Source organism: Pseudomassariella vexata (assembly GCF_002105095.1).
Source record: "Pseudomassariella vexata strain CBS 129021 chromosome Unknown BCR38scaffold_4, whole genome shotgun sequence".
NCBI classification, from domain to species: Eukaryota; Fungi; Ascomycota; class Sordariomycetes; order Amphisphaeriales; family Pseudomassariaceae; genus Pseudomassariella; species Pseudomassariella vexata.
Window position 1 is genome coordinate 1602075 of NW_024467959.1, and position 24278 is coordinate 1626352.

The 24278-nt window shown below is 53.3% G+C and overlaps 7 protein-coding genes across 7 annotated transcripts; 2 read left to right on the forward strand and 5 right to left on the reverse strand.

Annotated features, from left to right (window-relative positions):
• Positions 1-793: 793 nt before the first annotated feature.
• BCR38DRAFT_426982 (uncharacterized protein) lies at positions 794-1169 on the reverse strand. Its single transcript, XM_040859804.1, has one exon. The coding sequence runs from the start codon at positions 1081-1083 to the stop codon at positions 856-858; it is 228 nt and encodes a 75-aa protein (XP_040718039.1). The 5' UTR covers positions 1084-1169; the 3' UTR covers positions 794-855.
• Positions 1170-4281: 3112 nt separating this feature from the next.
• BCR38DRAFT_510284 (uncharacterized protein) lies at positions 4282-14162 on the reverse strand (the record flags this gene model as incomplete). The annotated part of the gene is made up of 14 exons (XM_040865010.1): positions 13048-14162; positions 12354-12995; positions 10076-12302; positions 9937-10036; positions 9883-9897; positions 9536-9852; positions 9260-9477; positions 7882-9206; positions 7785-7851; positions 7717-7754; positions 6971-7686; positions 6210-6904; positions 5822-6158; positions 4282-5779 (listed from the first exon to the last, which is right to left on the reverse strand). Exons 1-14 carry the CDS (start codon positions 13673-13675, stop codon positions 4282-4284), a joined length of 8823 nt encoding a protein of 2940 aa, XP_040718040.1. The 5' UTR covers positions 13676-14162.
• A 566-nt stretch (positions 14163-14728) lies between these two features.
• Positions 14729-15630, forward strand: BCR38DRAFT_426986 (uncharacterized protein). Its single transcript, XM_040859805.1, has 2 exons — positions 14729-14936; positions 14987-15630. Exons 1-2 carry the CDS (start codon positions 14883-14885, stop codon positions 15470-15472), a joined length of 540 nt encoding a protein of 179 aa, XP_040718041.1. The 5' UTR covers positions 14729-14882; the 3' UTR covers positions 15473-15630.
• Positions 15631-15923: 293 nt separating this feature from the next.
• BCR38DRAFT_426988 (putative N-alkane-inducible cytochrome P450) lies at positions 15924-17809 on the reverse strand. Its single transcript, XM_040859806.1, has 3 exons — positions 17297-17809; positions 16603-17245; positions 15924-16538 (listed from the first exon to the last, which is right to left on the reverse strand). Exons 1-3 carry the CDS (start codon positions 17729-17731, stop codon positions 16105-16107), a joined length of 1512 nt encoding a protein of 503 aa, XP_040718042.1. The 5' UTR covers positions 17732-17809; the 3' UTR covers positions 15924-16104.
• On the reverse strand, positions 17773-19776 carry BCR38DRAFT_426990 (uncharacterized protein). Its single transcript, XM_040859807.1, has 5 exons — positions 19302-19776; positions 18793-19246; positions 18377-18737; positions 18127-18324; positions 17773-18069 (listed from the first exon to the last, which is right to left on the reverse strand). The coding sequence occupies exons 1-5, from the start codon at positions 19399-19401 to the stop codon at positions 17968-17970; spliced, it is 1215 nt and encodes a 404-aa protein (XP_040718043.1). The 5' UTR covers positions 19402-19776; the 3' UTR covers positions 17773-17967.
• BCR38DRAFT_157791 (uncharacterized protein) lies at positions 19760-21964 on the reverse strand. Its single transcript, XM_040853758.1, has 2 exons — positions 21111-21964; positions 19760-21046 (listed from the first exon to the last, which is right to left on the reverse strand). Exons 1-2 carry the CDS (start codon positions 21719-21721, stop codon positions 20119-20121), a joined length of 1539 nt encoding a protein of 512 aa, XP_040718044.1. The 5' UTR covers positions 21722-21964; the 3' UTR covers positions 19760-20118.
• Positions 21965-22207: 243 nt separating this feature from the next.
• Positions 22208-23549, forward strand: BCR38DRAFT_336585 (putative alcohol dehydrogenase; the record flags this gene model as incomplete). Its single annotated transcript, XM_040855468.1, has 3 exons — positions 22208-22761; positions 22848-23004; positions 23184-23549. 3 exons carry the CDS (start codon positions 22208-22210, stop codon positions 23547-23549), a joined length of 1077 nt encoding a protein of 358 aa, XP_040718045.1.
• Between the last annotated feature and the right edge of the window lie 729 nt (positions 23550-24278).

A 24278-nucleotide genomic window follows, 5' to 3' on the forward strand; every position in this document is an offset into this window, starting at 1 on the left:
ACTACACCACCAACAGCTGGTAATTGGCTTGATCCGACAATAATAGCGACGCCAGTGACTAGCTTAGTAGCTAGGGAGAGTCTGGCAGCGATTACGCCATTGCGATCGTCGCAACGGCTATTGTTTCGGAAGCTGACTCGTCGGCTAGATGTACAAAGCGTCTAGGTCGCTACTTTGACCCAACGTGTACACGCATTAGAAGCCGAGATAACTTCGTTACGCCACAAACCACGTAAGAAGGTACGATCAGGGCCTAATGAACGATTTGGTAATATTGTACAGATTAAGGAAGCGATGGATCGAGCCCTTGAAGTAGAACGGCAACGAGACCAGGTACAACGTCGGAATCAGGTAATCCTGGACCCAGCTAAGGCGTCAGAATCTATCAGATCTATACCTCAGGAAGCCCTAGAGCACAGTTTTCTATTAGAGCTGGTTGTACCTGAATATCTATAATAGTACGTTGAATACACTGTTTCGAATACCTTCAATTGGATTGCAATATATGGCCGGAAAGGTGGGTGGCCGGAAAGGTGGGTGGCCGGAAAGGTGGGTGGCCGGAAAGGTGGGTGGCCGGAAAGGTGGGTGGCCGGAAAGGTGGGTGGCCGGAAAGGTGGGTGGCCGGAAAGGTGGGGTTGTACGTTAATTCTCTATACACTGTTTGTCGGGACAATCTGAACTATATACATGAGTAGAGTTTACCCCGCCTCCAGCGCTGTTTCAGGCGCAATTCGGACACCTGTAGATCTCCAAGCGAGTGCAGTACTAGATACCAAATATTGCTGACACATGGTATATAAATATAGGGAATATCAATTTACCCTGGAAATCAATATCCAATCTCAAACCACCTGACTAGCTGCACAGATAGCTGGGTGTATACTGTGATAGAAACAAAGAGAAGCAAGCCCTCCATCTATAAACGAAACGCCTACAGTTATATATGTATCCTCCCAATAAGCTTTGACAGAAACATGACAACTCCCACATCATCAGCTTAAGCCACAGCAAATTGAGTGGAAACAAGAAAACAAAACCAGAAAACAGAAAGCAAAATCTATCGTCCATCCTCACTCCAAACATTCCCAGTCACATCATCTTCACACCAACAACGAAAACAACGACAACAACGACAACAACGACAACAACAACAACAACAACAACAACAATTAAAACAGTCGTTTACCTCCTCAACTCCACCCCCTCCGCCCCCACCGCTCCAAAGTCCTGCCCCGAAAAATGCCAGCCAAACCCTTCCTTCTTGGCCCTGCCCGCCCACACAAGCGGGGGCAGCGTCTCGAACCCGTCTGTCTTGTCTTCTGCCTCCTTCAGACCTTGGACCACGTCGTCGATTTGGACGCGGACGGTGGAGGGATAGTGGATGTATTGTGGTTCATCGTCACTGGTGGTGGTAGTAGTGGAGGAAACGTCAGGTTGGGGTAGGAGAAGATTGTCGACAAGCTGTCGTACCAATGTCGTGGTGTGAACAAGATCAAATGACCCACTCCACCCTGTTGGTTGGGGGAGGGCTTGCATCTGCATCACAATAGCCGAGACCTCAGCGATGAGGTCCTCGCTTGGGCTGGTGCTGGTGCTGGTGCTGTTTGAACCGTTCTCGGAAGGAGAAGGGGTCTTGGTAACTCGGTGGATACGCACCGGAACCCCCAATTCCTTGCTTGCATTCTCGAGGTACTTCTCCGAAGCCCACTTGCTGGCCAGATACCCATCGGTTCCATCCGCGGGCGGCTTGCCAAATTGTGTAACTGAGCCAGAGCCTTTAACATCACTGGTCGAAGAAGAAGAAGAAGAAGAAGAAGAGGAGGAGGATGAGGAAGAGGGTATAACACCCCCACTCGAAATAAAGTGAATCGGCACGCAGCGCGAAGCGGCAAGTCTGACGAGCGTCTTGGTCGATGTCACGTTGGACCCCCGAAGCGTCTGGTAATAATCCCAGAACGAACGATTGGCGCCGCTGTGAACAATGACGTCGATCTCCTCGGCCAGTTTTGCGAAATCGTCCGCAGAGTTCCCGAAAAGCGGCTTCGAGAGGTCACCGCTGTGGAGGACTAGCTTTTCGGATTGCACGACCATTTCGCGGGGAGTGGACGTAGTGTGGTCGCGGACGGCGACACAATGCACCTTGCTCACCCGTGGGTCGTCGACGAGTTGTTCGAGGATGTGACGGCCTAGGTAACCCGTTGCGCCCGTGAGCAGAACGTTCAAGTCCGTCGATTTGGGGGTCTGGGGAGATGGTTTTCCGGAAACGAGGCCGGGTTCGAGAGCCGTCTCAACGTCCCAGTCAATGTGCGCAATCACCGCCGCGTTCTCGATCTTGGCCGCCATGGCGCTCAGGGTGCTGGCGTCGAAAAGCTGCATCACCTGGATGGAGACCTTGAACTGTTGACGTATCAAGCCCTGGATCAGGACCAGGAGGTACGAATTGCCCCCCAAGCGGAAGAAATCGGTGTTGGCGTGGATGGGGAGAACCTTTGTGAACTCCTCGGGCAGAACACGCGTCCATATTTCTCTGAGGGATTGCTCCGTCTCGGATAGCTCGTTCTCTAGGCCATCGTCATCACTCTCATCATCCTCATCTTGCGGGAGCGGAAGCGCCTTGACGGCCAAGCGATCTATCTTGCCATGGGAGTTGAATGGTATGCTGTCGAGCGGTACAATGATGGCGGGGCACATGTACTTGGGCAGCGGCAGCCTCGCCAGCAGCGATCGGAGAAACGACTTCTGCTCGTGCGGGCTACTGCTAAGCTGGGAACTGTTGAATTCGACGTGAGCAACGAGAAAGTCTGGGTTGCGCCGGACCGAAACGACAGCATTATGCAGTACACCGTTCGATGATTCGACGATGACGGACTCGATCTCCTTGACTTCGATGCGGATCCCATAGAGTTTGATCTGCGTCTCGCCCGCGATGCGGCCCTGCAGGTAGAGCTGTCCGTCTTCGAGATACTTTCCTGCGTCACCGGTACGGTACATTTTGGTGCTCTGCTTGGGATAAAGGCCTGGACGTGTCAGAGTATCCGGCAGGAAGGCAGGCTTGGTCAGAGCTGGGGCATCGTAGTAACCGTTTGCCACCCCTGCACCGGCAATGACGATCTCGCCATTGACACCGACAGGCACAGGCTTCATGTCCTTATCAGCGACATAAACAGCGTAGTTGGACAGAGCAGTCCCAAGCGGAATTAAATCCTTAGAGTTGTCAGTGGCGCTTCTGTAGTCGATGGCGGCTGTAGTAGAGGCAATGATGGCTTCAGCAGGACCATAAGCGTTGATGAAACTGACGTCCTTGCCCAGACGGCGGAAGGCGACCTTGTGAGCGTTGGTGATTGGTTCACCGCTCGACATGGCATACTTCCATGAATTGGACCCGTTCAGGGCAACCGACCCGAAGCGCAGCCAGTAGGCGTATTCGGTCGGGGTAGCAAAAGTACAGGTAATCCCCTCACTGGCCATAATCTTAGCGATTTCGGCTGGATCACCGCGTTGAGATTTGGGGACGACGTAGACACTACCGCCGTTGCAGAGGCCGAGGAGCACTTGGCCCATACAGAGGTCGAAACTGCAGGCGCTTTGTTGCAACACGATCTCTTGTCCAAGGCCGTGACGGGAAGTGAGGCCCTCAATGATGTTGATAAGGCTCGAGTGGCGTAATTCGATACCTTTGGGCGTGCCTAGAAATAGTTAATATATTGCTTTCAATGATTCAATTGCAATATTCAGAAGTTTACCTGTTGACCCAGAAGTATAGAGTATGAGGCCCGGCTGCTCTGATTTCGCCTGGTTCAGAACAGGTTTCCCGCTCGAGACCGCAAGTTCCGAGACATTAACAGTCTTTGCGTTAGAATTCAAGTCAGGGGTTGACATTGCAGTGGCTTCATGGCAGAGAACAGCAGACGGCTTGCTGTTCGCCACCATCTGGGCCAATCTCGCAGCCGGAAGTCTGGAGTCGAGGGGTACGAATACGCCCCCGATCTTCCAGATGGCCACCAGCGAGCAGATCCAGTCGACGGTTGGCTCCTGGTACACTGCAACTCTAGAGCCGCTTGACTGACCCGCACCAAGAAGAGCGTTGGCAATGGTGTGGACACGGTCAGCCATCTGGGCATAAGTAAGATTATTACCAACTCCATCCTTCAGCGCTGTGGCATTGGAGCGCTTGGTGAAGTTGTCATCGATCATGTGCATGACCGTTGGAGCCCATTGCGTTGGAACAGAGGGGCCTAAAATAAGAGATCAGCGAAGTTCAACAAGTGTATAGGTTCTCTGTTATAACTCACCTCTTCCCATCGTCAAAGCCTTCTTCACCTCAATAGGGTCATACAACTCCGCCTTCTCCACCGGTGTCGAAGCACCCCCAGTAGCAAAAAGCTTCACAAGCCTCACAAACCCATCAAGCAGCATCTGCGTAGCGCTCTCCGAGTACAGGTAACTCTGCGCCTGGAGTCTGATACGAATGTCCTTTTCCGAGAGGTCGTTGACGTCAATGAGCACATCATAAAAATTGTGCCCAAGATGTGCCACTATCTCCCCCTCGGGCGTGCCGAGTCCCTTGGGCTGCTCCCACTTGTGCCCAATGTAGTTCATGACGACCTGGAAGACGGGACTATACGTCGAAGACCGCGGCACATCGAGCCGCTCGAGCAAGGCGTTGAATGGAACTCTAGAGTTAGCCAGAGCCGCGTAGGCTTTAGCGCGGACATCCCTGACCACGTCGGCAAATTTCTGTCCAGTGGTATTCTCAAATTTGAGCGGAAGCAAGTTGAGCAGGCAACCGATGGTGTTGTTCGAGCTGCTGTCCGCACGGTTGGCATCCAGCATACCAATGCACAAGTCGTCGGGATCCACAAGCTTGAAGAGGAAAATCCGCAGGACCGCCATGAAGAATTGGAACTTGGTTGCTTTCATGGCACGGCACTGGTCCTTAATGGTCTTCACCGTCTTCTCGTCCAGCACAGCCATCGGCACCTGCGAGAACTGGTATTTGGTGACAGGCATGCGCGCCTGCACCTTTGCCATGGGGAACAGCGGGATCGGGTCGGGCACTACACCCAGCGTCTGCTTCCAGAACTTGAATTCCGATGCCAAGGAGTTATCCTCGACGGCCTGGCGCTGCTTGCGCATGACGTCGGTCAGCTGCGCTGTGACGGGGAGGAGGCGGCGTCCTTCGTACAGCGCGTTGAGGTCTGAAAGCAGCAGGTTGAGACTGTAACCGTCCATAGCGATGTGGTGGAAGCTGAAGAGGAGGTGGTGGTGGTTTGGTCTTTCGTTTTCTGAGAGTAGCAGGATCCGAATCGTGTGTCCCCTATCCAGATTGAAGACCTGGCCATTGACTGATTTGTTGACGGCCACAGCCTCGTCCGCGTTGGCAATTTGCAGCGTTTCGAGACGGAGGGGCGACTCGGCCAACACGGCTTGGGTTGGCTCATCGTTGTTGTCGGCGTCGGCGAAGAAGGCGGTGCGGAAGGCTTCGTGGCGGCGACCCAGGGCTAGAACGGCTTGTTCTAGACGGGAGATATCGATCTTGCCACGAAGGGCGAGACGGAAGCTGAGGTTGAAGGGGGTCGGGTCCTCGAGGTACTGGCAGAGGAACCAGAATTGCAGCGAGCTGTAGGACATCTTGATCTTGCGTTCAATTGCCAGGGGCTGTTCAACCAACTGCTTACCGTTGTCCGACGCCGGTGTGCTGTTAGGGGTAGAGATTTCAGACCAGGAGGCGTCATCGGATTCGGCGGATGAGTTTGCGGGTGTGCTGTCGTCCGACTCACTGACAACAAGTACTTCAGGTACCTCGACTTTCTCATCTGACGGGACCTCATCAGTAGTAGAAGATGTATCTGTCTCCGTATTCGCCTCAGTATTTGCTTCCGTAGCCTCCGCCTGGGGTGCGGCTTGGAGCTCTTTAACATTGGGGACAAGCTCTGGAGACAGTCTTCCGATCGTGTCTTCGACCATGTCGTCCAAAGTAGCACCACCAAGAAGCTTCAAGACAGGCACGTCAAGATCCAGTTCTCTGGTGAACCAGAATCGCATGTCGACAGCAACGAGAGAGTCGATTCCAAGCTCGACCAAACTAGTGCTGGGAGCAATCCCATTGTCCTCTGGACGCATTCCAAGCTGCTTGTATAGGTTTGCCGTGAGACCAGCTGTTTTATGTTAGCATATTCATAGACTTCAGTGTATAAATATTCACTCACCGAGCAAAACTTTGTAAACCCCCTCCTTAGTAGTCTGCTCCTTCAGTTGATTTCTCACCGAAACCATCTTCCCATCCTCACCCCCCGCAACATGAGCCCGGACCCGCTTAAAGTACGAAAATCGCGGCACGCCCAACCATGCAGGCGGGCTGTCCGCCTCCGGATCCGAAGGTTTGAGACTAGACGAAACCTCGAAAGTATGCAGCGAGTCCGGCTGCCCCGCCAATACGGCCTCAGCAAAGAACTGCAAGTAATCCCATTCAGAAATGCTCGAGTAACCCAACTTCTGCAGCCGCTCGACGATGTTTCGATCGGTGCGAGTGATGTACCCAATACCGTAGATACCAGCGAGGTTCATGGCGCTGCCGACGAGCCCGCGCTTGCGGCGGCCCTCGACGATGCTGACCATGTAGGCGTTGGCGGCGGCGTAGGACGACTGGCCGATGTTTCCAGTGGAGTAGGCGAGCGACGAGAAGACGATGAAGAAATCCAGAGTGGGTTTGTTGAAGATTTCGTTCAGGAAACGAGTGCCTTCAACCTTGGGGCGGAGGGTGCCGTTGAAGTCATCGTAAGACTGTGTGGCGACTAGCCCGTCGTTGAGGACCATAGCGCCGTTGATAACACCAACAATAGGGGGGAGTGTCTTGCAAATGGTTTGGTAGCACTTGAGGACTGCGCGCTTGTCGGTAACGTCCCTGTAGTATTGTGTTAGCGTATTGTCTTTTTGGATTTCCGGGTAAAAGGGATAATAGGGGTCTTACATCGCCATGACGCTGACAACAGCACCTTCAGCGTCCATGAGCTTCATCCAGTTGGGATCAACCTTAGGGTTGCGAGATGTCAAAACAACATAACGAGCACCCCGTCGCACCATCCACTGGCACAGCGACAACCCCAGATCTCCCGAGAGACCGACGAGGAAGTAGGTCTTGTCAGATCGGAACTGGATGATGTTCTCAGGGGTAGACAACTTGGCCGAAGCAGTAGGCTGTGAAGTCCAATTTGCCACTGCGAACGAATCGCTCGTAGCCACATGGCCAGGAATATCAGCCAAGGCGACCTCCTCAACACGCTCGGTGGTGTCCAAGTCGGCGTGAGAGGCGAAGAATCCATTCGCCTTCCGCAGGATGTTCGCCACTGAATCCACCGAGGCGTCGGGCTGTACAGACGCCGGTCCACTGAATAATATGGCCAGCGGAACGCGCTCGCAACGGGACGGGATCTGCTTCTCGATGCGGGCTCCGACGCGGCCGGCATCGCACCCGCTCGACATGTCCATGAAGCCCGACAGCTTGTTGGGCAGAGCCTGCCAGAGGGCACGGGCTGGTGCAGCGGGGTGGATGACACGGAATTCGGTCTTGGTCTCGTCGGACGTAGTAAAGGTGACAGTGACACCTCGTTCCTTAGCTGCCTCCTGAAGGGCTTCGGCGATCAATTTGGTGGGCTCGTGGACGAGGATGGAAGTGCCCTTGGGAGCCTTGGAGACGAGAAGCTCGCTGAGGCAGACGCTGGCTGCGGTGATCACGAGGCTTGCGTCTTGGTCATCTGAGACATTGCAAGGAATGGTCCAGCTACGATCAACGGTGACCTTGGATCGGCAGGTCTCGGAGAAAGCCATGACCTTCTCCTGAGTTCCGGCAAGCTTCCCAACGACGAGGTAGAGAGAGCCTACGGATAGCAATGGCAGAGCAAATAACGAGGATCGGTGGACTTCAATATCCACCGAATCAGACAGTGAGGACGTGGCCCAGCTTGGCGTCGTGACCTCTTGCAGCTCGAAAGCTGATCCCTCGTTGGTAACCTCAACAACCGAGTCGGTCAGTTGCAGCTCATCGCGGATGGTTCTTCGGGATGCGTTGTATCGGTTATCGAGTCGCTTGCAGGGCATGACACGAGGAATAGAAATCTCGCCACCATCGAGGACACGAATTTCACGCTCCAGCACCCAGGTAGGGTTGTACGGTTCAATGAAACCCTTCCAAGTATCCGAGATGTGCATCCTCAAAACAGATCCGGCAATGTAGGTTGGATCTGGGCTGTCGTTGATATCGTAGTCAATGCATTGAATGCGAAGATCCGATTTCTCATAGACCAAACAGCGGGAAACGCCAATCATCATGTTGGCGTAGGGGTTCTCCCCCCTGCTCCCCTGAAGAATCCAACAAACGTTGCGGGCCTTCTCGGTGAGCAGCTGGAGACAGGCCCACTTTTCAGGGGTAAAGGGATTGAAGACCGGCTCATCAAGCTCTAGCAGACTTAGAATGATCTGCTTCGAGACGAATTGCGACTCAGTCAAGTCCTCAAGTCTATCCACAATAGTGACGCTGTTGGTAAAAGGCTGCAGAGTCGCGATGACATCCTCCTGTAGCTGACAAGTGGAAAGTGACTGGCCACCGCCCAAGATCAGGAGGTTATCGAGTTTGATCTTGTCGCCGCCTGACAGGGGCTGGCGAATGAGTTTAATTTGGGTGTCGACGGCCTGACTCATGATGATGCTCTGCGGTACCATAAAAACTTTGGTGTCGGGCGTCGCCGTGTCAATACCAGAGAAACCCGCCTTTTGCAGCACCGTCTCCCAGCCTTTCTGCGTGATCAGGGGATGGTGCAGCCTGCCGTCGGCTTCGCCAATCCACCAACCGGGCAAACTGCCAAAGAAGAAGGTTGGGCGGAGGGGATTGACATCGGTGGTCTCAAGTAAGACCAAGTAGCCGCCTGGCTTCAACAGCTTGTGGACGTTGGAAAGAGTGTTCTCGAGGATGGTCGTGGCATGCAGGACGTTCGAGGCAACAATCAAGTCATAGCTGTGCTCAACGTAGCCCTGCTCAACGGGGTTCTTCTCCACGTCGAGGGTTTTGTAGATGAACTTGTCTGACTGGGCCTTGAAGATCTCTTCCGCGTCCATGAAGAAGCCGGCCGATATATCGGTGTAGGTGTACGAGGAGTAATTATCCCCAATCCTCTGCATGATGGCTTCTGTGGCTGATCCAGTGCCAGCACCTATGAATTTGGTTAGCTGTGTCTTCTTCAGACCAAGGGTGATGAGGGCTTACCGATCTCAAGTATGTCCATTTGTCGGTGTTTGTGTGAAAGCTGCTCCACAAGACCGCCCAAGTAGGCGTTATACTCTGGAAACCCGAAAGTGTGCTTATAGATATACTCCAGAGACTCTCTGACCGTTTCGAGCAGGTTCACCTCGCCACGCACAAAAGGGACGAGATTGTCACCCAGATCCATGATGTGATGGAAGTCATCGTATTTTGCGGCAAACCTAGCATTCACCATTAGCATAATTCGTGTACTTAGGAAAGAAGGAAGGGGAGAATCACTCTCTCATGGGTTGCTCAAGCGCCTCCCAAGTGTCGTTTATCCATTCCTTCTTCGCAATCGGATGTGTACCCTCCGACACCTCCTCAACGATCGAAGCAACCCAATTGAGGTATTTCCGTGGATGCCACTCGCACTTCTCGCGCTCCTCAGCAGAAATGGTGTCATGAAGACGCTTCATGTAGAAAAAGCAAGCCCTCTCAATGAAGTAGGCCAGACCCCAGCGCTCTTCGGTCTCATCCCAAAACTCGGTAAAGTCCTTGGTCACGTCGGCTACATCGGGCCCCCAAATGGTTTCCGAGATCATTTGAGCGTCGTCCTGCTCCGTAACAGCAGTGAGTGGAGATACGTGCAGTCCCTCGATCTGCAGGACAGCATTACCATCGGTGTCGAACAAGTCGACATCACCGGAAATGCCGTTCGAAGGAGACACGGAAATGACGGCATCAAACGGCAGATCGCTTCCCAGACCAGCGCCTTGGGGGCAGGAATAGGGGTTGATCCTGATGCATTTGACCACGGTCGGAACATGAAGTGTCCACAGGCGTCCATCTCCGGGGGATCCAATGGCGCCAAAGACGGACTGGAAGGCGACGTCGAGGGGTGCCGGGTGGAAGATGAGGGACGAAGAGTCGTACCCTTCCTCGGGCTCAATATGGATCACACCAGACGCAGTGTCCGTAGTACGCTTCAAGGTAGTGATGCCCTGGAACATGTCGGCGTAGTTGTAGCCCAAAGTGGAAAGCGAGCTATAGAAGTGCTCCCGGTCCACCTCTGTCATTTTAAGCGTCGACTGGCATCTCTCCGGGAGAGTCCGATGAGAACCCTCTCCGAGACGAAGTCTGATCTGGCAAGTCGACGCCGTAGCTGGGGGTGCATCCTTGTTAGGACATATCTCGCATACAAAGTCGCAAGAGACGAGGCCGCGCTCTTCGTCGTGCTGCACATTGGCCAGGTTCACCAGGGTCTCAACGACGGCAGCATCGTCGAGGAAGGCCATGGCGCGAGTGATGCGGAGATTGAGCACCTCGATTTGGGCGATCTGAGAGGCCGGTGCGAAGACCTTGCAGGCTTCCATGGCCATGGCTACGTAACCAGAGCCGGGGTAGATGATCTGTCCCTGGATCTGGTGGCCGCGCATCCAGCCCATCTCGGCCGGCTTGATGAAGTTGCGCCACCGGTACTCGTTCTCACCTCCATCGGTCCGGATGCCGAGGAGCTCGTGGTGGCCTTCTGGTCTGAAGCGCATCGACTTGGACATTCGGGACTCATTCCAGTAGGTGTGATCGTGGTCCCAGGTATACGTAGGCGTGGTCTTCAGAAATTTGGGCTTGTCATTGGGCCCTTCCGAGAACAGAATGTCAAATTCGGCAAAGTTGACAGCAGCAGACCCGATGTTTGACCAGATGGCACCGATGCCTTCCGACAGGGCCTCGACGTCATTGGAACCTCTTGCAAGCACACCGCAGTAGGGAACACTGCTGCCGCACTTTTCTTCTATTGTGCCACTGGCGGGAGCCTTGAGGGCCGGGTGGGCGCCAACTTCCACAGCCAAGCCAGGGGTACCGATGTGATCAAGTGCCGCCTCGAGTGCCTGGGAGAACAGCACCGGCTGGAGAAGGTTGTCTCTCCAGTATGTCCCAGCAAGCTCTTCGGCCATATCAAGGCTGACTTCGGTACCGCCCAGAACAGAGGAGAACCATTTGCAATCAGTCTTTGGCGTTTGGATCTCGACTTTGCAACGTCGCATAGCCTCGATGTACACCTCGGCACACGGCTGCATATGGTGAGAATGGTATGCCGTGTCTACCTTCAGAGCCCTGACGAACTTGGACTCGTCCTCCAAGATGAACTTAGCCTCTTCGATGGCTGCGATATCGCCAGAAAGCGTGATGCTTGAGGAGGAGTTGCTGGCGGCGACGTTGAGGCGACCTTGGAAGGTAGGTAGATCACAGAGCTCCTGCGCATCTTCCAGAGATGTTGCGACAGCGAGCATACCACCAGCGACGCCGCCGGGGCCACTCGCAAGCTTGCTGTAGAGACCACGGTAGTAGGCGACTCTCACAGCATCACTGGCAGTCAAGTATCCGGCTGCATAGGCTGCTGCGATCTCTCCTGAGGAATGACCGACCATAGCATCAAAGCTGACACCGGCTTTGGACAGCATGTCCACCAACAAGACTTGAACAGCGGTGCATAGGGGCTGCGAGTACGCCGCCTCCATGACATGCGACTCGTCAGAGCCTTTGGCAAGCTCTTCCTTGATCGACCAAGTAGGACGGTCTTGCTCAGGAAGGCTCTGAAGCGACTCGTCCAATTGATCCACAATCTTCCTGGCAAAGGAAGATGATTCAATTAGTCTGTAACCCATCATGGGCCATTGAGCACCCTGACCGGTGAAGACGCCCAGAATCTTCTTGTTCTTCATGGAAGGACGGACCCCCAGCGGCTTGTTGTCGTTCTTCTTGGCCTCGAGCTTTGTGCTCAACTTGCTGCGTAGCGAGTCGATGGTCGTGGCTGAGCAGGTTGTGCGTAGAGAGAAGCCTGATTTTCGGGAGAGAGTCCAGGCGAGATCACGAAGGTTGGTATTTTCGACGTCGGTGGTGTTCTCGAGGAAGGACAGGTAAGTCTCCAGTTGGCTGGCCAAGGTTTTTTCCGAGTTAGCCGAGAATAAAAAAGGCATGGCGGCCAGGGAGCTGCGTTGCACTTGTTGGCTTCGTACTGGTTCGTAGTTTTCGAGGATGGCGTGGGCATTGGCACCACCAAATCCTATGACAAATTAGCTCCAAGTTGACTGGGGTATTGTAGGAAGTCCCTTACCAAAGCTGTTAACGCTAGCACGTCGCGGAACACCAGGAGCAAGCTCAGGCCAAGGCTTTGGGGCTGTCGTGATCTGAAGATTGCCGTAGTAGGGCTCGATGTCCGGGTTCAGCTCATCGAAGAGCATGTTTGGCGGGATCACGCCATTCTGGATGCTTAGAGAAGCCTTTAGGAGGCCAGCGACTCCGGCGGTGCCTTCTGTATGCCCAATCACGGTCTTTATCGAACCGACATAGAGGACATCGTCTGGGTCCCTAACCTCTTTGTCGCCATAGAAGGCCTTGAAGATGGCGCCGGCTTCTTGCGGGTCTCCGGCTTTGGTACCAGTGCCGTGGGCCTCAAAGTACTGACAGCGATCCTTGATGAGATCAAGACCTGCCTTGGCGTAGGTTTGGCGGATGAGCTGTGCCTGCGAAGACGAGCTAGGCATGGTGATACCAGGAGTACGCCCATCCTGGTTGGTACCTGTCTCTCGAATGATGCACTCAATGTTGTCACCATCAGCAATGGCATCGCTGAGTCGCTTGAGGATAACAGCTGCAGTTCCCTCGCCTCTCGCATATCCGTCACCGTTAGCGGACCACATGCGAGAGCGGCCCGTGGGCGAAAGCATGTTCACATTGCTTTCAGCGACGAAGTTTGCTACGAGAACCAATTAGATAAGCATATTTTGCGTAGGAGTTTCAATGCTTACTCGGAGAGAAGATCAGGTTGGTTCCAGCTGCAACGGCAAGGTTGGATTCGCCGCTGCGGAGGACTTGAACCGCTTGATGAGTCGCGATCAGTGACGATGAGCACGCCGTATCAATCGTCATCGAAGGTCCAGTCCAGTTGAAGAAGTACGACACCCGGTTACTCAAGATGCTGCTGGCCGTGCCAGTGGCCGCGTATTTATGAACACACTCGAGGTCCTGGTACGTGATCTGAGCATAATCATTGCACATAACACCAACATACACGGCCGCCGCAGTACCGGAAAGATCTTCGATCTTCAGACCGGAAGACTCGAGAGCCTCGTAGACGACCTCCATGAGGAAGCGCTGCTGAGGATCGATGGCGTCGGCTTCGGCACCCGAGATGTTGAAGAATTGAGCATCGAAGGCTTTGGTGTCTTCCTCGAGGAGGTATGAGTGAAGAACATTGCTCGTTCCGTGGTGGTGACCGTCCTGGTGGTAAAAGCTGTCGGCTTGGAACCTGTCGATTTTCTTGGCGACATCGCGCGGTTGCTTCAGCAGCTCCCATAGCTTGGAGGGAGAGGAGGCTCCACCGGGGAAGCGGCAACCGCTGCCGATGATGGCGATGGGTTCGTTGGCGTAGCTCATCTTGATGAATTCCTCGCTGGTTTATCTTGAATGGAAAGGTGCTGTCTGTGTTTGATTAAAGAAAGGATTGCTGTTGATCAGTATAGTCTAATTTGCAAGGTTTCAAAAGGAGCTGTAGTTTAGCACAAGTAACAGGGAGATAATTAACCAAAGTGTAAGTCTAGTCCGAAACGAGATCGAAGTCTTGGTCTAGGTCTATGTTTCACAACAACCGAAAAGATGTATAAGCCGAGATCTAGCGGTTGGAGGGTTGTGGGTGGCTGGTGACACGGGGGATGGCAGAGACTGAGTGTCCGAAAAGTCGTCAAGTATCCAGAGCGGTGGGAGACGCGGGACAGATGATCTGACTAAACAGAGGTAATAGGTGAAGGCGCTAGGTAAAGAGGACCAAGTCAACAACCCAGGAGAAACTAATCAAGATACAGTGTCTGTGGGACTACCAGGCTAGCAAAAGCTGATTGTACCGGAGGAAGATCTCGGATTGCTGTAAGTCTGAGGAGTACTGGTGAATCGATGAACCCTGATTTCGGGGCCAGCTTCTATAGTTAATGTATGCAACCTGGCCGCTATAGATGACACTGCCCGTCGTGGCCCAATGGGGCAGTGGCCAGGATTCAGCTGAGTTCAGCTCAGCGTGGCCATTCAAAGCTGTTGCGATATACTGGAAATGGATGTGTAGGTTCCTAGGCTGACCGGCTAGTTCCAAACCGAGGCTCAGCCTGGTTAGCCAACGATTGCTGTGATATACTGAAAGCAGGATGAGCTTGCAGGGCTGACTAGTATCGTCCCCAGGCCCAGCTCAGCCCGGCTAGTCAATCATCGCTATGGCAGATTGAAATCGGCTCTGATGCAAAAGCTGACTGAATTTGTCTCAAAGGGGTAAGTTGGGGTTGTCAGATGGGTCAGATCGATGACCGTGGATGAAAGCGCTGATTGGCGACACATCCTCACGACTTACCCGAAATGGCAGCGAATTGGAGACAATGGAAATCTGACAATTAGCCATAATGGAAGCACAAATCTGGCGAGGTAGTGACATAGAAACTGTGACCTGACATCAGAGCCCCAAAAGAAGTCAAGAACAAAGCACCGTCCCCGGATTGTCTGGGTTGTGTTATTTTCAGTGTCTCAACAACCGCTCACATTATTTTGGCAGAGGGACTTATACCGCACTTGCTTCATCTCCGACTTACTGCATAGTTCAAACATGGCGGCACCGTCAGAAATTACCGTTCGTAACTTGAGTGGCTCCTGGAAATCGGTACGTATCTTGCAACCAACCCCGAACCGTTGAACGATACTCATGGTTAGAATGCCCGTCTGACCGATGACCCAACCGCGGCAATGGAGCTCCAAGGCGTCAGCTGGCTCGTTCGAAAGGTCATCGCCAGGGCCGAGATCAACCTTGCCATCACGCAGACGACTGACGCGAGCACCGGGGTATCCCACATTGCGACGGTGCAGAAGACCCTCGGCCGCGTCATGGAAGCCGATTTCGTGCTTGACTGGCAAGAGAGGGGCCAGGTGCATGCGGTGTTTGGACAACAGGATGTGAAGTCGCGCTTCTGCGATGTGGAACAGATCGAAGAGACTTTCCTGCGCGAGGGTTGGGAGCCAGGCTTACAGGAAGTCGTCGAGGTCATTGTTGAAGGCTCGGGCTGCACGGCCTGGCAGGTCTGGGGGTTTGAGGTTATTGATGGGGAGAGACACCATGTTCGGAGGTCGTTGGTGGCCAAGGGAGAAAAGCAGCAGATGATCAAGATGGTGTATGACTGGGATGAGCCTAAAGAGGTGTAACTTCTCGGCTTGAAGAGAACTTGTGCGCTTGAACAGGACGGAAGGAGAGAAATAGTGTTGGTGTTTTACTGCTACTCGCAAGACTTGGTAAACTGGAATCCTGAATATTCAGCATCGTGTTTTTCCGTCGAAGTGTAGTACCCCTTGAGTATAGCGACGCTTACTTCAAAGGAAGATGCCTATTTAATGGCACAGTGGTGACACTATGGTCACTATGATATGCAGTGGGAGAGTCAAAGCAATCCATTGATGAAATGAACATGAGGCTCCAACCTGAGCTAGAAGGATTTCCGGTACACTGCCGACACCTCACTCGGGCAAGTATTGCACTGAGTGAAAGGCGGAGAGGTTGAAAAATTGGCGCGAAAATGCATAATGCGATGTCGCAGATGCAAGTCCGACCGCTATTTGGCAACTTACGCCAGCCCACACAATTCGGAGGGCGCATATTCTGTAGTGTACACAATGATTGTTATTGCAAAAGGTTTTATCGAACTTTGGGGGGAGTTTTATCCGTGTCTGTTCCCTATGCTTTCTTCACTGAAGCTGCAGCGGATAGTGCACTGTATGCTCTGTGCACCCCATCTTGCAGGGTCTCCGTCGCAACCTCCCTCCTCCTTCCTCCTACAGTATCACGCACGCTTCCAAAGCGCAACCTTCGTGCCATTGAAGTTGCTCATAGTCAAGCCCAAATTCTCCTGCCACGGCTTCTCATCCCTAACGGCCAAGCGGTCAAAAGTTTGAAGAAGCCTCACCACAGTGTAGGAAGCCTCGGTTAACGCGCTCTGCTGCCCCAGACAGATCCTCGGCCCACCGTTGAACGGTAGGAATCCCCAACCCGGACGCAGAGGCGGGCTCTCCGCCAACCACCGCTCAGGGCGGAACGCCGCAGCATCATAACCGTATATTTCCGGCAGGCGGTGCATCGTGTACACGGAGTAAAACACCGGCGTGCCTTTTGCGACGAACACAGGCGAGAGGCCCTTGGGACCGCCGCCGCGTGGAAGCACGGTATGCGCGCGAGCGAAACGGGTGTTGGTCGGGACAGGGGGTAGAAGTCGAAGTGCTGCGCGATACTGTCAGTCTGGTGTCATCCTACCTGGTTTTCACCATCACAAGATGCGACTCACTTTCATTCAAAACACTCTTCAGGTATCGCATGTTTTTCAGCTTTTCATAGTCGGGGAATTCCCCGTGCAACTCGTTCACCTCCTCTGACAGTCTCGTCCAAGCGGTCGGATAGCGCGCTAGGAAGTAGAAGATGCTGCTCAGAAGACTCGCTGTTGTGTCTCGCGCTGCTAGCAGGACATTCAGCAGTTCGTTGCGAAGCTGGATCTCGTCTGGGCATGCTGCGGCCAGCTCGTTCAGCAGATTGTATCGGCCTGTCTTGGTACCGTGTCCTGAGGGGCCAAGCGCCTTACGGATGTAGCTGTCGACGAATTGATGGACGAGCCGGCAAGCATGCTCACATTCCGGATCGCGAAGCAAGAATGCCAGTTTGCCGAGCTGGGCCTTTTTCTGCAGTTTAATTTGGGCATTGTCGAAGGCCTCTGCGAAATTCCACGCTTCGGATCCCTCGGGGCTCGCCTGGCAGTTGATGGATTGCCCGAAGAGGAAATCAGTAGCGTTGTCGATGGTGAGATTGAAGAAGAGAGGCTGAAGGTCGACCGTAACACCGTCAGGTGGAAGCCTCTTCAGGAGGTTTTGGACGTGAGTCTCGACGCTGTCAAGATCTGCGACCTGTGCTCGAGTGAATCCTGGCCTAATCAAAGCCTAGAATAGATATCAGCAACCCATCTTTCTGATATCAAAACATAGGCGTACGCGGGAGTGCTCCCAGTGCACATCATCAGCCGTAAATATCCCACGCCCAAGCAAGGGCCCAAACGCCGAGATCCGGGGCCCGATACCATAGTCGTTGAAGTTGGTGGCAAGAACGGCTTTGACGTTCTCGGGATCTGTGGTCGAAACGAAGCTCTGCCCCAGCACAACAGCGGTGCTCGTCCGATTTCCCGTTACGAGGGCATATCTTGTATTCTCTTCAAGCCTGGTCCGATTCTCGATGTCATGCTTGAGCTTCTTGAACAAGTCGAGGCCAAAGAGCAGACTGGACTGGTGGATGCGAGGCGCTGGTTGACAACCGTGCTTTTTGCTGAAGCGGCGAGCTTCCAGGGATTCGACTATGGAACGACATAGAACGTAAAGAAAAAGGCCGCCGATGGCAAGAAGAGGGATGTGTTGGCCAAGCATTTTGAACATCGTCGTTGTGGTAACGAGAAGGGAGGAGGGTGCTCGAAAACTTTGATAAATGAAGGGTTCGTTTCAATAATAAGTGGCTATCTAAAGTATGTCCGCAGCTGATGTTGTCAAATTTGATAAAGCCTTCTATTCACCCCTTTCCCAATCTAGTAATGATGTAAGTCAGACTCCCGCGATTCTCAAGCTGACATCAGTTTTCTACCCTCGAATAGGAAATGACATCGAACCATCTCACTTCACTCGGGTGTTTGGTAGCCCTTCTCCCCCGCCGCCATTTTCAGCGCGTTCTCCATTTCCTTCTCGGACGGCATGTTGACAACCGTAAGGTACAAGACATCCTAGAGTAAAGAGTCAGCAACATTTCAACCGACATAGCGGTCCCTCAGATAACTCACCTTCTTGAGGATGCGCTTAAGCCCACGATTCTCGGCGTGAGGTCGCGCAGTAGGATCGGGATGAAATTCAATCTTGCCAGCTGTGATCAACGAAATCGGAGATCCGTTGTTTGACTGATGAGTAGGATCCGCAAATCGCGAGTTAAATTTTGGTGGCGGAGCTTGAATCGCCAGAGGGCTGTTGGGGTTCTTGGCTATCTATTACAAACTTTCAGCAGATGATCAAGCGTGAAACACGAATCTGACTCACGTAGAGTGCCTGGGCTCTGCGGTCATAATAGTCGTTGATGAACTCCATGGCTTTCTTGACGCTACTGATCTTCTTGGGGTTCTCGGGATCGCCTTCGGCTTCGATAGCTCGGTCAAGAGCTGGGAATATGAGCTCTGCCGTGGCCGGGAACTCGATGGCCGCTGTCTTTCCATTTGACACGCGGAACTTGTCCTTGATGGTGTGTCCACGGCCCTTGGGCTTGAGAGACGTTGCGATATTTTCGGTTAGACTCTGCTCTGTGAGAACTTTGTCCGACGTCGTATCGTACGTCATTACCAAGACGTACAAACCGCGCGGTCTGAAGTACTCGTTGTTCATCTTGTCGAGGAAAGTATTGGACCTTGGTTGCTTCGAGTTAGCAGTGACCGAGTTTGTAGCATGCAGTGGACTCGAACCTTTTCCTGCTCTGCAATTCCATTGCAATACCCACCACGACTTGAATTGCAATCGCAACTCCAGTGCCAACCCCGTGAGGGAGCGCAAGCGTCGCGGCAGAGGCGAGGTTGATGGCGCCCAACCACGGCGACGCCCTGGTGGCCTTCTCAAACGTGTTGAGGAAATCGATGAAGGCGGTCTGGTCGATCCCAGCGTACATTAAATCCGGAGCGTAGGCTCTGATGAAACCGCGACTGCGGTCCTTGGGCCTGCGCTGCGGCAAGATCACAGGATGCGGGAGCTTGTTGAGACTTGATATGGATGTAACCGAGGGGGGAATTCGCTCGATAACAGAGTCTGCCAAGGAGCTGGCATCTCGAGCCTGTGCATCCGACTTAGCAGGACTAGGACTGCGCAGCTCATCTTGAGCTTCGTCGAGGCCCCATTCCTCTTCATCGGTTTGCTCTCGCGGTGCTGGGACGTTGTTAACTCGCCCATGCTTCACGTTTGCAGGATGTGGATTTGTCACCTTCTTTCTGCTTGTAGGCTTTGATTGCCTCAGACGCAAGACCAATCTGCGCCGCGATACCTCGGTTGAGGGCCAGGTAGGCGTCTGCTATAATGACCATGGTTGATTGAGGTGGGTTTTCAGATTGGTAGGATTGACTAATATTCGCTGATGATTGAGTAGGAAGCTGTGCCAAGAACTACGCTTGATGGCCCGGAGACGACATTCTTATACAGATCACTTTCTGAAGGCACCCACAGGCAGGAACGCATAAGATAACATTCTAGCTGGCAGCCTGACAGGGTCATGCAGCGCGTGTGCGGCGCCCGCTCACCCCGGCAAAATACCTTGACCAGGTATGGCAATAAGCATGTCTCACGCGAAAACGAGTTGGTAACACGGAGTAGCCCACCAATTCACTCCGCATACTCTAGACCAGCATGACGCTAATGGTTGGTAGAGATGCAATCCCTTAGTTCGCTGGGAAATATGTCGAGGACACAGCCTCGTTTTGTATGGAAGTTTCAACGCCTACGACAGGGACTCGGCCCCTCGACTCTCCAACTTTGCCGAACACGAACCCGGGGCCGATTCCGAGCTCCCTTGTCAGCAGCCAACCATCTAAGCCTCATGAGGTTGGTCCGCAATAGGAAATTAATGACCACGCGAGCTGCACATGTGAGAGACCAGGAGTCGACAATATCGTTCAGTTCTCATTAGTTTATTATTCTAATTTGCATCTGCGAACGCCCTACCATCCGGTTGTCCATGATAAGTCATTAAAAGCAAACAAGTATAGCGCCGAGGAAATTAAGCTTTGTGTTATCAAAAACACAGATCAATCTTGGCCGACCAACAACTCCAACTCCTTGTCAGCAACATTGCCCAATCCGGCAACCGCCAGAATTCGCTCAGCTGCTACCTTGCGTCCCCTGTCAGCACCTCCAACTTCCCTCGCCAGCCGACGGGCCTGGGCTCTCATGCCGTCAGCTTCCTCACAACCACTCACGACCCTCGCCAGCGCAGTAGCTAGCTCTGCACTCTGCACCTCGGGCGCTGCGGTCACATTACCCCGCACCCCGACGCCCAGGTACTCAGCCCTCGTTGCGAAGTCGTACGTGTCGAGCCAGACGGGACACACCACCTGCGGCACGCCTGCTGCGAGCGCCTCGTGGAATGAGTTGCTCCCGCCGTGGTGCACGTACGCCAGGATGGAGTTGCTTGCTGTGAGGAAGGCTATAGGCTGCGCTGGGAGCCAGGGGAGGAGCTTGATGCGCGAGGCGTAGTTGGGCGCGATGAGGGCGTCTTTCTCGACTGGGCATTTCCAGAGAATTTGAATGTAAGGATTACATGACAGGCAGTCGTATAATGCTTCAGAAACTTGGTAGAACTGATCAGCGGCATAGGTGACGTGGGAGCCCATGTTCACGATCAAGGTCGGTTTCGCAGCCAGCCAAGACGCAAGATCTGGGTGTGTCTTCTCAAGGGGGTCGAATGCGGGAATCATGGGCCCGCAGCCGATGATGTTGGAGGGGATGTGCAATTGAAAGTCGGTATTTGGTGTCGAGGGAATGAGGTAGGTGAGGTCGCTCCGGAACTCGGTAAACATGGTGCTCAGTTGCCCGGGGATTCCACGTTTGTGCCGGGCTTTGATGACGTTCTCAACGGAGTTGGCGTGGTAGCCGACCATGATGAGTCGGATAATAAGGTAAATGTTAATGAGGACCGCCGAGAGCGGCAAGGGATTTGTGAACCCGGACGACAGACTGCATTGCACGGATAAGGTCAGTCAACCTGGCAAACGGATTGTTGGTGAGAAGGGACACTTGCACTCCAAATTTCCACAACGCTGCAAGCCATGGCTGCTCCTGCATCGCATGGTCTTTGAAGGTCAAGGGACTCAGAATTACATGTCGGGCCTTGAGGACACTGCACGCATCCGATCCAGCGGCAAACAGCCCATCCAGAACCACTACAGTCGGGTCTACTTCTTGGATCAGCCCTTTGCAGTGTTCGTAGATGGCCAGATATTGCTCCGGCTCCCATGGAGCAAGAACAGCAGGTAAAGCCTCTCTATAGGACTGGACGGCGCCGCGAACACCCGGGGGATGTCTTGGCAAGAAATCGATGCCTCGATCTGCCAGGACTTGCTTCATGGACGGGCCGGGTATGGCGTGGAAAGTGATTCCATCTGGCACGATACTGGATAGAGGAGGGAAGGATGCAATGTGGACATCGAGTGATGGGTTGAGGAGCAACTCGATCGCAACGGCCAGAACAATAGACGCCTGGCCGAGCTCTGAGTTGGTCATGAATAGGATGGTTTGACGCTTCGACATCTCGCTCGAGTTAGGAAGTTGCCAGAAATGTTGACGGGTGATGCAAAGGGGAACTCGTGCGTTGCACCTTTCTCTATTTTCTATGAAGCTTAACTCGTTCATGAACTTTTCCTCGCCCAACTGGACCGTCCGACGTCATCCAACTGGATTGTCAGATGGCTCCCAACCTGAGACCTGTCAGCAACTACACACTTCCTATTTGGGAAGTTCTCTGACTTGTCAGATTTATTTTACTCTCTGGGGCTATGCAGGGTTTATGTTCAGTGTAATATCCCTTCTATCCTACCACATCCGGGACTTTGAAGAGCACAGCCAAACTCGGCATTACCACAATAGCACATCAGCACACATACAAATCCCTCTGCAGACATAGTATTACCACACCAGCATATCACATACCCATACACTTGCACACATATCCTATTACACACATAGGATTGCCACCGTAGCACTTACATTCATACCTATACACGCATCCTTCTGCAGTCATAGCACTACCACCCTAGCACACTAACCCCCTAACCCACTAACACCTATAACCTTCCATTTCCGGCAATAGTCACCCCCCGTCCTCAAATTATCCACAGAATGTCAGCCGCCGTCGCCCTCCCCAGCACCCAAACGGCCATCATTGCCGGCCCAACAGGCGACTTCCAGATCTCCTCGGCTGTCTCCGTGCCCACCCTGCAGCCCGACGAAATCATGATCAAGACCACGACCGTCGCCCTAAACCCCGTCGACACCAAGCTCGTAGGCGATTTCGTGACCCCTGGCTGCGTCTTCGGCTTCGACTGCGCCGGCGTCGTTGTCGCTGTCGGGTCAGCCGTGACCAAGGATCTGAAAATTGGCGACCGCGTCTGCGGCTCCGCCAGTGGCATGAACCGCGAGAAGCCCCTTGCTGGCGCCTTCGCGGAATATGTCAAGTTCCCGGGTGACATGGCGCTCAAGGTTCCCGATTTCATGTCTGACGAGGATGCGGCAGCTCTGGGGACGGCGGTGGCGTCGGCATGCATGACGCTATTTTGGTCGTTGGGTATGCCGTTGAGCGTCTTGGATGGGGTGCAGCAGAATCCGGCGCCCACAGTTTTGGTGTATGGCGGGAGTACTTCGACGGGAACTATGGTTATTCAATTGCTGCACTTGTGAGTTATGCTTACATCTCCTTAGCCCCATGCGTTTTCGGGGCGAAAAGTCCGTCATGCATGGAGTATTGACAAGTTTTGGCTAGGTGTGGATTCCATATCATCACCACTTGCTCCCCGCGAAACTTCGAGCTAGTCAAGTCGTATGGTGCCGATGAAGTTTTCGACTACAAGACGCCCACTTGTGCGGCTGATATTCGAAGTCACACGCGCAATGCCCTGGGTTATGCCATTGACTGCTTCGTACGTAACTCTGAGAGTCATGTTTTGCCCCCTTTTTCTGTCTATGTGTCTCAAGAGCAAGACCTACTCAAAACAGCCCCGTTTTAGGAGTTTTTATTCCGGAGGCAAGAGTCAGAAGAATCACAATCCCATAAACTTGAAAATCACCCACTAACGCCCTCCCCTTCTCAATTCCACAGGCCGAGGACTCCTCGATGAAATTCTGCTACGCCGCCATCGGCCGCGCCGGCGGGCGCTACACAGCCTTAAACCCCTTCAGCGACCGCCTCGCCACCCGCAAGGTCATCAAGCCCGACTGGATTCTGGCCACGCGCATCGCCGGCGACGGGTCCGCGTGGCCCGCTCCTTACGGCTGTGACCCCGAGCCCCGGCTTAAGGAACTGGCGGGTCCATTATTTGCCAAGGTCCAGAAGCTGCTTGACCAGGGGAAGATCCGGGCCCATCCCATCAAGGTTGAGGAGGGCGGGTTCGAGAGTGTGGTCGGTGGGGTGGGCGTTATTCGTAGGGGGGAGGTTAGTGGGGTTAAGTTGGTTTATCGAGTTTAGGGCAGTTTGTTTTGGTGACGACAAGGGATTCTAGGTGTTGATGTTTGAGATCTTTCATTGGTTTCTCGGCTTTAAGAAATAGCTGCGCAGGTTAGATTCGGAGGGAGTCTCGTTTGATTTTCATTGCTGTTGACTTCAGACTGGATACAATAGTTGGATTTCTTATAGTAATAGATTGGGTTGCATACGCCAATTGTCTCATCTCAAACTTGACATGTTTTCCGTCCGAATGATATAGATTACTGATGATTACTCATGATTACTGCATTGACGATAGCTTCATTTTTATAAAATTCAGAATAGAATATTGTGTGAACGGATTCTTTTCGTGTTAAATTGATTTTACAGACGAACCGTCACTTCATTTCTACACTTGGAAGCTCGACAGGCACATGAGGCAAATACCACGGCTCCAAGAACTCCAAGAATCGGCATTTTGACGCACGCATCTCCTCTGAAATCTGGCTCAAATCCGTCCAAGACTGACGAGAAAACTTCTGCGAACACGATACCGAGTCAATGGTGTAAGTCGGCACGGCCCGTCCGCGTCCACGACCAGACGCCCAACGCAGCGAAATACTCGACCGACTTGAACGAAATAACATACGAGTGTATTTCAAGCCAGGCTGACGGATGACCATTAGTGGAAATGTCAGCAAGTATTTCCTATTTGGGGCATCTAGGCGTCAGCCTCTATAGGCGGTTTGGATACGGACAAAACTCCAAGTA

Excerpts from the sequence above, each read along its gene's own strand:
- BCR38DRAFT_157791 (XM_040853758.1), bottom strand. The coding sequence starts at position 21,721 with ATGAACGAGTTAAGCTTCATAGAAAATAGAGAAAGGTGCAACGCACGA. Across the intron at positions 21,047-21,110 it reads GCGTTGTGGAAATTTGGAGT|TCTGTCGTCCGGGTTCACAA; the intron begins GCAAGTGTCCCT and ends CGTGCAATGCAG.
- BCR38DRAFT_426988 (XM_040859806.1), bottom strand. The coding sequence starts at position 17,731 with ATGTTCAAAATGCTTGGCCAACACATCCCTCTTCTTGCCATCGGCGGC. Across the intron at positions 17,246-17,296 it reads TGCACTGGGAGCACTCCCGC|GCTTTGATTAGGCCAGGATT; the intron begins GTACGCCTATGT and ends TATCTATTCTAG. Across the intron at positions 16,539-16,602 it reads GAAGAGTGTTTTGAATGAAA|CACTTCGACTTCTACCCCCT; the intron begins GTGAGTCGCATC and ends AGTATCGCGCAG.
- BCR38DRAFT_426982 (XM_040859804.1), bottom strand. The coding sequence starts at position 1,083 with ATGTTTGGAGTGAGGATGGACGATAGATTTTGCTTTCTGTTTTCTGGT.
- BCR38DRAFT_426990 (XM_040859807.1), bottom strand. The coding sequence starts at position 19,401 with ATGGTCATTATAGCAGACGCCTACCTGGCCCTCAACCGAGGTATCGCG. Across the intron at positions 19,247-19,301 it reads AGCCTACAAGCAGAAAGAAG|CACCGCGAGAGCAAACCGAT; the intron begins GTGACAAATCCA and ends ACAACGTCCCAG. Across the intron at positions 18,325-18,376 it reads GCAGAGCCCAGGCACTCTAC|ATAGCCAAGAACCCCAACAG; the intron begins GTGAGTCAGATT and ends AGTTTGTAATAG.
- BCR38DRAFT_426986 (XM_040859805.1), top strand. The coding sequence starts at position 14,883 with ATGGCGGCACCGTCAGAAATTACCGTTCGTAACTTGAGTGGCTCCTGG. Across the intron at positions 14,937-14,986 it reads TGAGTGGCTCCTGGAAATCG|AATGCCCGTCTGACCGATGA; the intron begins GTACGTATCTTG and ends ACTCATGGTTAG.